At 40.6% G+C, this 14394-nt stretch overlaps 1 protein-coding gene across 1 annotated transcript; it reads right to left on the reverse strand.

Annotated features, from left to right (window-relative positions):
• Positions 1 to 10516: 10516 nt before the first annotated feature.
• Positions 10517 to 14071, reverse strand: LOC125298462 (GTPase IMAP family member 9-like). The gene is made up of 3 exons (XM_048249212.1): positions 13983 to 14071; positions 12623 to 12673; positions 10517 to 11572 (listed from the first exon to the last, which is right to left on the reverse strand). The coding sequence occupies exons 1-3, from the start codon at positions 13996 to 13998 to the stop codon at positions 10689 to 10691; spliced, it is 951 nt and encodes a 316-aa protein (XP_048105169.1). The 5' UTR covers positions 13999 to 14071; the 3' UTR covers positions 10517 to 10688.
• Positions 14072 to 14394: the final 323 nt, after the last annotated feature.

A 14394-nucleotide genomic window follows, 5' to 3' on the forward strand; every position in this document is an offset into this window, starting at 1 on the left:
AGCTGGAGTCAATGAAGTTCTCTTCGGCACCAGAATCGATTAAGGCCACCACCTCCTGCTGTTGGTTCCTCCACTCAAGGGTGGCAGAGAAGAGAGTGCGTTGTGTCATTGAGGGTCTTACGGAGTCACGCCACCAGTACCCCTCCTTCTACTGGCGAAGCTGGCTTTTACTGGACAGGTAGAGATGAAGTGTCCTGGCTGGCCGCAATAGAGACAGGAACGCAGTGCTAATCCTCCTCTGTCGCTCAGCTGGTGTCAGGACGGTAACGGTCGATCTGCATAGGCTGGCTCAGGAGAAGTAGATGTTGATGGGGAAGCTGGTCGAACAGCGAGGGGGTCAAAACAAGAGGTCTTCGCAAGGGCTCCAAAAACCCTCCCACGGCGGCGCTGCTGTAGCCTCACATCAATACGGATTGCCAGGTTAACCAGGTCTTCACAGTTGTTGGGCAGGTTATGTGCAACAAGCTCATCCTTAATATCCTCAGACAGACCATTCAAAAAAGTATCAAACAAGGCATCTGCATTCCAACCACTAGATGTTGCCAGAGTTTGAAAATCTATGGCGTAGTCTGAGACAGACCTGCGCCCCTGGTGCATGTGCAGTAACTCACGAGCAGCCTCATGCCCATGCTTGGAGCGGTCAAAGACCCTTCTCATCTCAGTTGAGAAATCCCGAAAGTTATTACAGGCTGCAGTTTCTGCTTCCCAGAGAGCTGTTCCCCATTCTCTAGCCCGCCCGGAGAGTTGGGTAATCACATAAGCCACTTTGGCGCGATCAGTGGAGAATGTAGCTGGTTGGAGTTCGAAAATCAGTGAACATTGAGAAAGAAAAGAACGACATGTGCCGGGCTCACCAGAATACTTTTCAGGAGGAGGCAGACGTGGCTCATGAGCAGTGGCTGGAGCAGTCAGGTCTTTGATGCTTGCTGCAAGAGCGTACAGCCGAGTCTGCTGCCTTCCCAAAGCTCTTCCTTGCTGTTCGAGGGCATTCTTTAGCTGGCTTGGGTCCGCTGGATCCATCTTGGTTCTGGTTATAGTGTTAGGACTTGCAGGCAAGGACCCAAATGCAGACCAGAAACTTCATGTGAAGTTCAGTTTTAATGTTGCAGCCAGACAGCAACAGAGCAAAAGCACAAGAGATACAGTCCAAACACCTAAAAGTTCCAAAAAGGGCAAAGCACAAAAGATCCAGGATGAGTATCCAAAACGCAGGCAAAAAAACACAAAAGTTCAGGCAAAACAGGCAGAGTATTCACAGAAGACCAGCAATACATCTCTGGCAGACACAGCATTATCCTCACCAAAATCAGTTACAACCAGACAAAGAACAGAAAATAAACTGAACTTTAAATACTAGGCAGTCTAAACAAAGGAGACAGATCATTGGGTGAGGACAAACAAGGGACAGGAGAAATCAATACAGCTAATAAGCAGACTGATGAACAGCACAGGTGTGGGCAGAAAGTGGCGGGAAAAAACAGGGAGTGGCAAGTTGGAGGTGGGATTCAGGCCACAACAAAGGCACATGGCATCAAAACATAAGATTGTCCGACAATACACAACCAGTCCAGCAGGGCGGCCAGAGTCCCTCAGTACTAAGTACTGACAGTCTCGTTTTAAATGTCAGGGCCCTTGGAAGTCTACCAATGAAGTGTGGAGATACATTGAGCCTCGTAAATGGGTGTAAAACAGTGATTTATTTGCATGGCTTGCCCGATGCCGAAGCACCACTGTTGAAAAAGCTGTTGGTAGCATCGGCTAACTAGCGCCAGATTTTGGAGTGCAGGGGACAAGCCGAGATGGGCTATGAGACATACGTTCACACCCGGTATCATGTTTCAATACACTTTAGGTCAATATCACACCAGAATTCTCCTTTAAGCAACTAGGATGTAAACGAGACTAGGGTAAAAAAGAGAAACCTTCAAAAGCCGTGGAACTTGTTTCTTTCCGTTGATAAGACCAAGCGGACAACCCGAACAAGTGGCAACAATTTGGCCTACCTATACTCTCCAACGTTTACAAGAGATATATCCTACTACATTAATGGAACCCCCGAGACTTTGGTGATGCATTCAAAACGGTTGAAAGTGAATGACTAGTTACCCATGCATGGATACGGAACATCGAAAATCTAGCCTAGAAATCTAGACGCGCCCCTAGCGGCAGCAAATTACATTTTGCCAGGGCTAGTCTAGCAGCTCTCCGTTGGCTTGTGAGCTCCAGAAATCGAAACTTAATCAGGACATTGAAATCGTGTATAGAGTCGTTTGGTGGGCTTAACATAATGATTGATGGCAGAGTTGCAACGGTTTGAATTCCCTGCTACTACTTGAAAACAAATATCCTATTGCGTCCTATTGCGTGCAGAAGGAATTTGAAAGACAACTGATTATCCCGACCCTCGGACTGAGCACTGCGAACGGTGAGTGCCCAGACCCTACATTTTAACACTGGTTGCATGTGATTTGTTTATTCAATTTAACTTCTCAGGAGAGGTCTTGCCCATTTCCTAGTCCCCGCCTTGACATAACTTCCTGCTACTTGTATCGCTGCCAAACTCTAGCCCTTGGTTATTTGTGCTGTCTGCATGAGACCTACAGTACAGGCTAGGCAATTCAGCTTTCCACTGAAAGAATCTCTTAAAACCTTACAAAAATGTCAGGGGACAGAGGTAAGAATCACATTTATTTGTTGCGATTACATTTAAACATTACATTATGTGTAGTTAACAATAAAATAATTAATGTTAGAAGCTGAAAATTCCACAAGTGTACAGTAATCATATTGTTAAAATTATCATTATGTATCATTACAAATATTTGTATCATATGTTTCAGACCATAGGGGTATTTCACAAAACCTAGATAAGGGATTAATTTGGGATATTTTGGTTTTCAGAAAATCCCTTGTTCAGTAAGGTAATGGTGTCCTGCATATCACGTAGACTACAAAGTGTGTGTGCGTGTGTGTGTTTAAATGTACATAAACTGGCAGTGAAAGTGGTTTCTCTTATCAACAAAACTGTTGTAGTAAGTATTGTAAAACTTAGTTAAACTTGTCCAATTTAACAAAAAATCATTATGATTGAACAACTATGAAGTATGATTTCTATTTAAAATATCAATGTATTTCCTTTGAATTGTCTATTATATTTTAGTTTTTATATATTGTGTTTTCAATGCACACTATATAAACACATTAAATAAATGGGAAAATTATTACTTAGCAGTGAGTGTTGAACCAAACTCATCTGGCCGCTGGTGTCACGTCGTCTTGCGGTTGCAGGCAGGCTCACTGCGTAGGTTACAGTCTAACATTAGCTTTAAAATGCGTGGAATCAGGCTTCAGGTCCCGTTCTCCAGACGCGGCACCCCACTCCAGCCCTTCGTCTCTCTGTGGCGTACTGCCTGTGTGTTTTCCTCCTGTCTCCGTGTGTGCCTGATCAAACTCCGGTGTCGCGTGCCCAGCTGGTCGTCAATTAGCAGTCAAAAAAGTATCACGTGCAGTAAGCGCTACGCAGAGGGGGTAGTCAGCTGGCTGTAATAATCAGCTGATCGCTATGCAATCACGGACCTATAGTTCAAGCACACAGTGTCACAACAATCCACAGTAAATAGTATTGACATAAACACAGCAAACTTCACTGCACACAGTATACACCCAAACCCAACGAATCATTAAATATACACCGCACATAAAATAAACAGTAAACCATTTGGATCAGTCATAACAATACAGCAAGTGTTCTACTTTTGATATATGTATAGCAAACATCAAAAGCAAACAGCCCCCTGATGATAGGCATTTAAATTGCTGTGAAGGTCCTTTATGGGGAAAAACACAAAAACATTTGGTAACGTCCGAATCCAAAATGGTATTGGGATCACTGAGGTGTCAGATAATATTAAACAATGGTTACATTTTGGCCCTCGGAGTTCAGGTAGGAGGGCCCCTTAGCAGGATTTTACCTTGGGCCCAATGATGCACTGATTAACTCAATGATGATGATGTTTTGATTTGATTTTTAAAATACTTACAACTACATGTAATATATATGTATAAATTAAAATTTTGTTTGACTATAATCATGGTGCATCTTCACCAAAATTGACACAGACCATCTTTAGACCATGCCTTATCAGTGCATAATTTTCATTCACCTGTAACAGCCAATTGAAAATTGGTGGCAAAACCTTTAAACCGGAAATTACCTTATAACAGCCAATCTTGGGTTGTTTGACATGGAACTTGCAGTGACTGCTTAATTCTATATGTCTGATGTAACAGCATAGAGTTACATGGCAAATCTTGACTACTGAACTGCCTGCTTGGCCCCCACATTGATGCTTGCAGCTATATTTCAATAGAAATTAAATGGTTATTTAAAAATAGCAAAATACTCAATGATGATGTTGATGATTATGATATTTTGATTTGATTTGATTTTGAAAATACTTACAACTACATATAATATATATAAAGTAAAATTTAGTTTGATGGACTATAATAATGGTGTTGACATGTAATTATTTTATATTTGAATGCTGACAGAGCCAGTGACCCTTGATGACCTAAAGATTGTGCTGGTGGGGAAGACTTCAGACGGAAAAAGTGCAACAGGAAACACCATTCTGGGGAGGAAGGCATTTGTATCGAAGAATTCTGCTGAATCTGTAACAAGGGAGTGCAGGGAAGAGAAGTTTCAGTATAGACGCAAATCGGTCTCAGTTATTGACACACCAGGTGTTCATGACACTATTTCCTCTCCTGAGAAAATAGAAAATGAGTTGAAAAAAATGATGTTAGTTCCTGGTCCGCGCATTTTCCTTTTGGTTTTAAGTTTGAAAGGGGCATTCACAGATGAAGACATGAATACAGTAAATTGGTTTGTTGGTTATTTTGGAGAGGGGGCATTTAAGAATACAATCATACTCTTTACCCATTTTGACTGTCTTGAAGATCAAACTTTAGAGGAATACATTAAAGAAAGTGCTAGAATTAAAAAACTAGTTGAGAGGTTTGATGGGAAGTACCATGCCTTTAACAATAAAGACACACCCAGTACCCTGGTTGAAGATCTGATGAAGAAGATTGAAAGCATGCTGGATGCAAACAATGAAAAGACAGTCAAGTACTCTGAGAAATCATACATGGAGGCTGAGAAAGAAACAGTTTTGGCCAAACAAATTGAAAAAGCAAAAGACATAGCCCTGAAAGCAGCTTCAGGTGTAGGAGTTGCAGCAGCAGTAGCTGGGGGGATAGCACTTGGAGTAATAGGAGCGCCTGTGATTCTACCAATAGTAGCTATTGCAGGTGGTGCATTAATGGCTGTTGGTGCAGGGTCAGGAGCTATTGCAAGGAAAATTAAGCAAAAGGACCAACAGAGCAACAATCTTTACAGGACTCGTACAAATTTGTTTGCACAAAATCCTTAAGAATTGGTTATCAGGGAGATATAGGCATTAAACGCTAAAATTGGTGAATCACTACCATCAATCAGTACTATAAACTAGTCAAATTTGTCCTTTATCCATGAAATATTGAAATTAAATTCAACACAAAGTTGTGTTTATATATATATATATATATATTCATATTATATTAAATAAGTAAGCCTATAATCCAGAATACATTGTACATGACGGCATAGTTTTGTATGCGTAATACACTTGCAATCTTTATATAAATGGTCAGTCAAGTCACTGAACTGACGAACAGATTTTTTTGTTATTGTGTTTCTGTCTCTATCTATGTCTGTTACTCTCTGTATGTGTGGTGGAGTAGCTGGGCAAAGACAAAAAAGGGTGTATGTATCCGCCAGCTGCCTGCAGTCTACTTCCAAAACTCCAAAGCTGCTTGCTGTCAGATTTGGTTCTGAGGGTACAAGTTCAGTGTATCAACAACACTCAATAACATTTTATGTGATGTGTTAATCAATTAAATTCCCAACAATTTCACAACAGCTAGTTCTGGAGTAGGCCATTCAACTAGCCCGCTTGCTTACGACGAGACTCAGGCTGCGCAGTCGGCACCCGCTTCCTTATTTGGGTTTTGGGTTGCCAGGTTGTATGTGTAGGGTGTATTTCATACACAATCTGGCAACCTGAATGGATCAATGATTTTAAAATGAAGTTTGATGGCCATGCAAATTACGGGAGTTTTCCGGGAGAAATAACAAAACGGGAGGGTGCTGGGAGATGACCTTGAAATACGGGAGAAAAACGGGAGTGTTGACAAGTATGGTCTTACACCTGGCTCAACTTTGTGTCAAGTGCGACGCAAGTCTTGCTCCTATTTTACACCCAAGGCAATGATAAATTGTTCGGCATGCGCTACAGTTCAATTGAACATTGTGTTTATGGGCGTGTCAATTGGAAAAAAATAGGTGTGTGGAACTCCCAAAAACAAACACTAGCGAAAAGCCGGTAGGCCCAAGCTACTACTACCAGGCCTACGCCTACTTCCATTCACAAAAAGTGCTACACATCTACCCAGGAATTCAAGTAGACTACTTCCAATTTTCAGGATCAAATAGCTAAACGAGCCCCCAAATGTCAAAACTACCTGGCTCAAGGCAGGAATGACATTGGGAGACCACACCGATATTATGTTTCAGTGGCGGAATGCGTTATTGGTAGTGTACAATAGAGATTTTTAGACAATGCGCTAGGCCACTAGCCTGGCTAACGTCAGACCTCATTTCATTGAGATAGGGTCTGGGAACTAGACATTAATTTTCTCGTATTTGAAACATGGTTTACAAATGCCCAGTGCCGTTTATTGGGCGCTACGAATGTCTATCAAATGCGTCTGTACGTAGCTCATAGCGGCTTCGATGTGTCGTCATCGTCTTGCTGCCCTCCCTCCGTTCTGTGATTGGTTGAGGTGAAAATGAAGTCCGTAGAATCCAGGCTGCCTAGCAGCATGGGAAAACCCAGGCTACTAGGCCATTCCCTAGGTTGTTAATTACCACACCCCTGGACGTATTGTTTAAAAAATAGACGTGCAAAATAAGAAAATAAACTTTGCGCTGGGTGGAAAACGAGTTTTACGGCATGCACCAGGGTGCAAAATAGGGGACTAGAGGAATATTTGAGTCTGAAGCATAGACAGTAAAACAAGGTCTCGCATCAAGGTCTCGCATTGGAACATCAACGAACATCACTAACCATTCGGTAAGTTGCACAGTTTTAAAAGTGAACATTAAGGGTTGTTTTAACCCTTAGAACCCGATTGACGCAAAGTGCGTCAAAAAAAAACACCTGTTTGAAACCTTTATTGCATGACAGAGCAGAAGTGGGGCTTTCCAAAGAGACTACACACTTGTCTGTACGATCAAGTATGAAAATCATGAAATTGCATTCAAATTGCATCATGTTTAGAGTCTATACTTCTCTGTGTTCACCTGCGAACCCATTACTCTCGTTTGAATTACTCGCGAACCTGTGGTCGCATAGATATGGCAAGCATATCAGATGAAAGAGGAGACTCATGGCTATCCATTGGTACCATGTATATCGATCCTTCTGGCTTATGAAAACAGACGAAGTGACTGCAAAACTAGATGTACCACAGAGCGGTACAAAATATGACCGCCGCCCAGTCCAGCACATTTTTTACACAAAAATAAGTCACGCTGAAAGGCATATATGATTCTGTCTCACTAAATTGCATTATGCACACTCAATTCTCACTGGTATATGCTAGACAACAAGTACCAAAACATGATTTAGTTCATAGATTTCACATGTAAAATACATTTTATACAACCCCACCCCCATCTTGCCTGTTTATAATTATTAGAAATTCTTGAATTGTGTGCGTGTACATGTTTATGTTTATGTGTGTGTGGGTGTGCATGCATGTGCTTGTGTGTGTGTGCAATATCTCAAGATAACTTGGCATGCATTCGGAGGGTGTCATAATGATTCTACAGTTTAAATTTCATGCAGTTTTGACTATGTCAGCCAGAGATATTGTTTTTAAAACACCTAATTATTTTATTTTTAATTTTTAACTAGGTGGCACTATACATGAAATGAGTGGTAATGGGATCGGTTGACATGGCCCCTTAAGATCAACATACAAAAAAGGTGGTCCTCCTAAACCCTACGGTTCTCGAGATATTCACAGAAAACTGTGTCTGCTCTACCCTCCTTTCGGGGGGTCCAGTCCAGTGGGGGGGGCTACAGATCAAAACGAAAAACGATGGTTCCATGCTATCCATGTGGGGCTACATGCCCACTAAGTTTCGTGTACCCCGGTCTTTCAGTGTCCCAGGAATCCTTGACGGAAATGTGGCCATGCGAAAAAGAAAAAAAAAACTAGATGTACCGCAGAGCGGTACAAAATATGACCGCCGCCCAGTCCAGCACATTTTTTCCGCAAAAATAAATCACGCTGAAATTGATTCTAACTGTCTCACTAAATTGCATTATCCACACTCAATTCTCACTGGTATCTGCTAGACAAGTCTAGTAAAACATGATTAGTTCATAGATTTCACATGTAAAATTCATTTTATACAACCCCACCCCCATCTTGCCTGTTCATAATTCTGAGAAATTCTTGTGTGCATGTACATGTTTATGTTTGTGTGTGTGTGTGCATGCTTGTGTGTGTGTCTGTGTTTGTGCATGTGCATGCATGCATACATATGTCTACTGTGCATACATATGTCTACTATGATTACTGTGAATGTATGTGTGTGCGTGTGTATCTGTTTATGCATATGTGTGCACATGGAATGGGTTAAGATGACCCCTGGAGGCAAACATACGGAAAACATTGGTCATCCTAGGCCCTACGGTTCTCAAGATATTCACAGAAAACTGTGTCTGCCCTACCCTCCTTTCGGGGGGTTCAGTCCGGCTACAGATCAAAACAAAAAATGATGGTTCCATGCTATCCATGTGGGGTTACATGCCCACCAAGTTTCGTGTACCCCAGTCTTTCAGTGTCCCGGGAGTCCTTGTTGGTGTACGGTCACTAAATGTACACATAAATTATTTTATTGTAAGGCCCCCCAGGTGTCATAATGATCCTACACTTCCCGGGAATCCTTGACGGAAATTTGGACATGCGAAAAAGAAAAAAAAAAATCTGACTAAACCTTTTTTTAACCTTTTAACTAAACCTTCGCTGCGCGGCGGCCATAATAATTAATGTGATGCATTACTTCCATCATTCATTCTTCTTGCTAAAACGAAATGTGAGAAACTATCAGCAGTCATGTAGCCTAGCTTAGTTTGCCTAATGCCTACCAAAAAATAGTAGCCTATGCTACGTGATAACGGATTTCTTGTCTGCAAGCTATCTGATTATTTAGGCTAAATGTGGCAAACTCAGTCTGGATTTATGAAGATTTTAATTAATTTCATAAAACGTGATGATGATCATTCGTTTGTTATACATCACAAACTCTGCTTTTCCAACGTTGAGTAGTCTCACCCAACAACCGACAATCTCACCCAACAACCGACAATCTCCTTATAATGCGGAAGTAATCTTGCTACAGCACCGCTGTAGCAGGCAGCTCACTGCGTCGGGATTAGTATGTGCTTCACCTCACTGTGTGTTCACTGAGTGCTGAGTGTGTTTCACTAATTCACGGATTGGGATAAATGCAGAGACCAAATTTGGGGGTGTTGGGTCCCAAAGTTTGTCCCAAACTTTGAGAAGATCAATACTCTACGCATTAACTGAATCTTATCAATCTTGAAACCCGAACTGCAATGTTCCAAACAGAGTGACTGTAGGATGCAATGCCTAATCTCTGCTTAGAACAGAGTGCGCCTATTACTGTTAAACACCTGAAAAATATTAAGCTGCTGTTTTCTCTTCATGACGAGCACTACGCTTGAATGATTTATGACTGAATGGAATGTTGCATTTTTAAGCGGCAGAACTTCTTATCATGTTGTGACAAAGTTTACACCAATCATCATCCTCTAATGTATCCTTGTGTTGAGATGTACATTCTCTTTGCCCTAAACATAGGCTATCATTTGTGTGCGAAGCGTGTTTCTATTAAGACAGTACACAAGCTATTTTTATTGTTGTAATATTGAATGATTTCATGAATAAAGCGTTGAAAAATTGATACGCACAGTGCGTACAGGATTATGGCTGGTGGCGCCACTGGCCTTGGGTGTAAGATAGGAACAAGACTTGCGTCACGCTTGACGACACGTTGCGCCAGAAGTAAGATAGAGCACAGAATTTTTGTTTGTGCCCAGCTGCCCCACCACACAAACACACAGAGAGACACACACAGAGACAGAAACACAATAACACAAAAAATCTGTTTGCTCAGTCCAGTGACTTGACTGACCATTTATATTAAGATTGCAAGTGTATTAAGCATGCAAAACTATGTTGTCTTTTACAATGTATCCTGGAATGTAGGCTTACTTATTTAATATAATATGAAACAATGTATAAAAAAACACACAACTTCTGTGTTGTGATGCAATTATTTAGATAGATAGATAGATAGATAGATAGATAGATAGATAGATAGATAGATAGATAGATAGATACTTTGATCCCCAAGGGGAAATTCAAAATTTCAGGGATAAAATGCGCATTTGACTAGTCTATAGTACTGATGGTAATGATTCACCAGTTTTAGTGTTTAAAAATATCCTAGCGTTTAATGCATATATCTCCCTGATAACCAATTCTTAAGGATTTTGTGCAAACAAATTTGTACGAGTCCTGTAAATATTGTTGCTCTGTTGGTCCCTTTGCTTAACGTGTCTTGCAATAGCTCCTGCCCCTGCACCAACAGCCATTAATGCACCACCTCCAATGAGTGCTGCTGGTAGAATCACAGCCTCTGCCACTACTCCAACCACTACCCCTCCAGCTACTGCTGCTCCAACTCCTACTCCTGTGGCTGCTTTAAGGGCTATGTCTTTTGCTTTTTCAAGTCTCTTGGCAAAAACTGTTTCTTTCTCAGCCTCCTTGAATGAAGCCTCAGAGTACTTTTCACACTTTTCATTGTTTGCCTCCAGCATGCTTTCAATCTTCTTCATCAGATTTTCAACCAGGGTACTGGATGTGTCTTTATTGTTAAAGGCATGGTACTTCCCATCAAACCTCTCAACTATCATTTTAATTCTAGCACTTTTTTCAATGTATTCCTCTAAAGTTTGGTCTTCAAGACAGTCAAAATGGGTAAAGAGTATGATTGAATTATTAATTGCCCCCTCTCCAAAATGGTCAACAATCCAATTCACTGTATTCATGTCTTCAGCTGTGAATGCCCCTTTCAAACTTATCACCAAAAGGAAAATGCGAGGACCAGGAACTAACATCATTTTTTTCAATTCATTTTCTAATTCCTCAGCAGTGGAAATAGTGTCATGAACACCTGGTGTGTCAATAACTGAGACCGATTTGCGCCTATACTGGAACTTCTCTTCCCTGCACTCCCTTGTTACAGATTCAGCAGAATTCTTCGATACAAATGCCTTCCTCCCCAGAATGGTGTTTCCTGTTGCACTTTTTCCTTCTGAAGTCTTCCCCACCAGCACAATCTTTAGGTCATCAAGGGTCACTGGCTCTGTCAGCATTCAAATATAAAATAATTACATGTCAACACCATTATTATAGTCCATCAAACTAAATTTTACTTTATACATATAAATGTACTTGTAAGTATTTTAAATCAAATCAAATCAAAACATCATCATCATCATCACAGAGTATTTTGCCATCTTGTAATAACCATTTAAGTTCTATGGCAAATAGAACACAACATTTTTTTCTTTCAGACATTCACATATCTCACTATGGGGAGAACCTCGGGTGGGATACACCACAGAGGCACCTATTGCACCACGTCTGTCTGAAAGACAAACTGCAGCATACTGTAGTGGCTGAAGTCCTATATGTCACACTACATATACAGCCTACTTAGCTTTACATCAGAGTTTTATTGTGCTGTGCGCCCACCTATTTGGTTCCTCCAAGTGAGCAGATCAAAATGAATTCACACCGAGTCCAGAAGGAGAAGCTGACCCTAATCCAACATCTGCTGTATACTGTACTTTGAGAATGGGCTTCTCCTTCATGGATGTGCTGACTATATTAATATTTTATGTATAAGTGTGCTTGCTGAAAGCGGCACAGTATTGTTCTTCTTAAGTCTTCTTCTTGTTATTCCTATCTGCCTAATTTTTGGCCAGCCAATTTTTGGCACACACACATGCACACATTCACACACACATAAACACACACATGCACCCACACTCAAACACACACAAATATAAATGCATGCACACGCACACACATGCATGCACACACACACACACACACACACACACACACACACACACACACACACACACACACAAACTGACTGTGGTGCATACTAGCACATTTAGCAGTTAACTTATTGAACAAATTTGTCTGGATGAGACTCCTAAAAAATAATAAGTCAAACTATAATTCAATTAAGTCAAAATGAGAGAGTGCTAGCCTAAGTATTTTTATGCTTAAAACATTACCAAATAGATTTAGATATAAAATAGAATAGAATAGAATTAGAATATTAATACCACTTAGTTAGATAAGGTATGTCTACTACAACAACAAAACAGACACAACTTACCATAATTTCCAGTGATTAGTTGACTATACCTGTTTTGACCAATTAAAGGGGCTGGAAGGAGAATGTTACAAATTGAGATGCATGTATTGAATAATTTAACAGAACATATACAGTAGCACTGCACTAAATGTGCTCCTCCACGGCAAAACTCAAAGATACAGACCCTTTCCATCCGTTTCTAAAGGGTTTCCGGTTAAATGTTCAAAACCACAGATACTGACACTCACAAATGTTATATTTTGTTTATGTTGGTTGGTACAGTACACACAAAAGCAGAATTAAGACATCCAAGATAACAGATAAAGTGAGGCTTTGTCTACAGGGGCGGTTCTAGGGGTGGGGCCACAGGGGCCCTGGCCCCACTTGAAATCTCATTGGCCCCTCAATGGCCCCTGTGCCGGTCTGTGCACGAAAAAAAGATCACATTTGGCTAACCAGAAAAGTCTCTAATCTGCTAGTCTGCTAATGTGAAGAACACATTTGGCTAAGGAAAGTATCAGCTAACTAACGTGAGGAACTGATCAATGGCAGCGTTGTGATATTTTGTTTATGTTGGTTGGTACAGTACATCTGAGGGGTATTTCACAAAAGCATTGTCTGGTCATCCTAGCTCAACAGGTTTCATTAACCTCAGTCCAGGATGAGTAGGAGTGACTATGTCAAGCCAGGTGTAAGTAATTCAAGATATTTGCACATTTTAGTTTTTTCCTCAAAAGAACCCATGGTTGGAATAAAAAAAGATGCAGAAAAATAGTGTTATTTACACAAAGTGGCAAACAGCTTTTCAAATAGACTAATAAGGAAGATAAGTTTTCCTTTTTTTTGAATGGAGAAACATGGCTGTTTCTGTAAAACAGCAAGAGTGGACCAACTGAATGCATATTTCCGTATGCACCCATGAGTGAGTGCTTCCTCATCCAGGCAAGCAATGTTATTAAGAAAAGAGCACAAGAAACACATATACTATAGATGATCACCGAAATCATTGAAAACACCCTCCATTTTTCAATCATCAAATGTCCATCAACAAAAGAAGCAACAATAAAATGATAACCCTGTCATTATGTAGACTATCTGTGGTGTTTTGCAAGCAAATAAATATAGCAAATGGTATATATACACGGAATAAAGCTCTTAAAAAATCACATGGAGGCATCGGGGTGATAGCTGGATGAACACATAATTAACATTCAAATTAACTAAGCCTGGCTGTTAGCCTAGTCGGGACCAGGCTAGCTGCTCAGAATAAATCCCCATGATAACGTATGTGTTTCACTAAGTGTATGACTTATTTAATTGTTAACTACACATAATGTAATGTTTAATAAACGTAAAAGCAATAAATAAATGTGATTCTTACCTCTATCTCCTGACATTTTTGTAAGGTTTTAAGAGATTCTTTTAGTGGTTAAGCTGAATTACCTAGCTTGTAGGTCTCATGCAGACAGCACAACTAACAATAACCAAGGGCTAGAGTTTGGCAGCGATATAAGTAGCAGGAAGTTATGTCAAGGCGGGGACTATGAAATTGCCGAGACCTCTCCGGAGAAGTGAAATTGAATAAACAAATCACATGCAACCAGTATTCAATTTGGATCTACAGTATCTATCGATCTTTTATTAAGCCACCCAGTCGAGCACATTTTTCCACAGAAATAAGTCACGCTTGTGAAATTGTGTTCATTTCTTACTTTGTTCCTGTGTTTGTAATTGAGTGTGTGCAGAGTGTGTGGTTGTTTTTGTGTATATGTGTTTTGTGTGTGTTTGTGTGT

Source organism: Alosa alosa, chromosome 7 (assembly GCF_017589495.1).
Source record: "Alosa alosa isolate M-15738 ecotype Scorff River chromosome 7, AALO_Geno_1.1, whole genome shotgun sequence".
NCBI lineage: Eukaryota > Metazoa > Chordata > Actinopteri > Clupeiformes > Clupeidae > Alosa > Alosa alosa.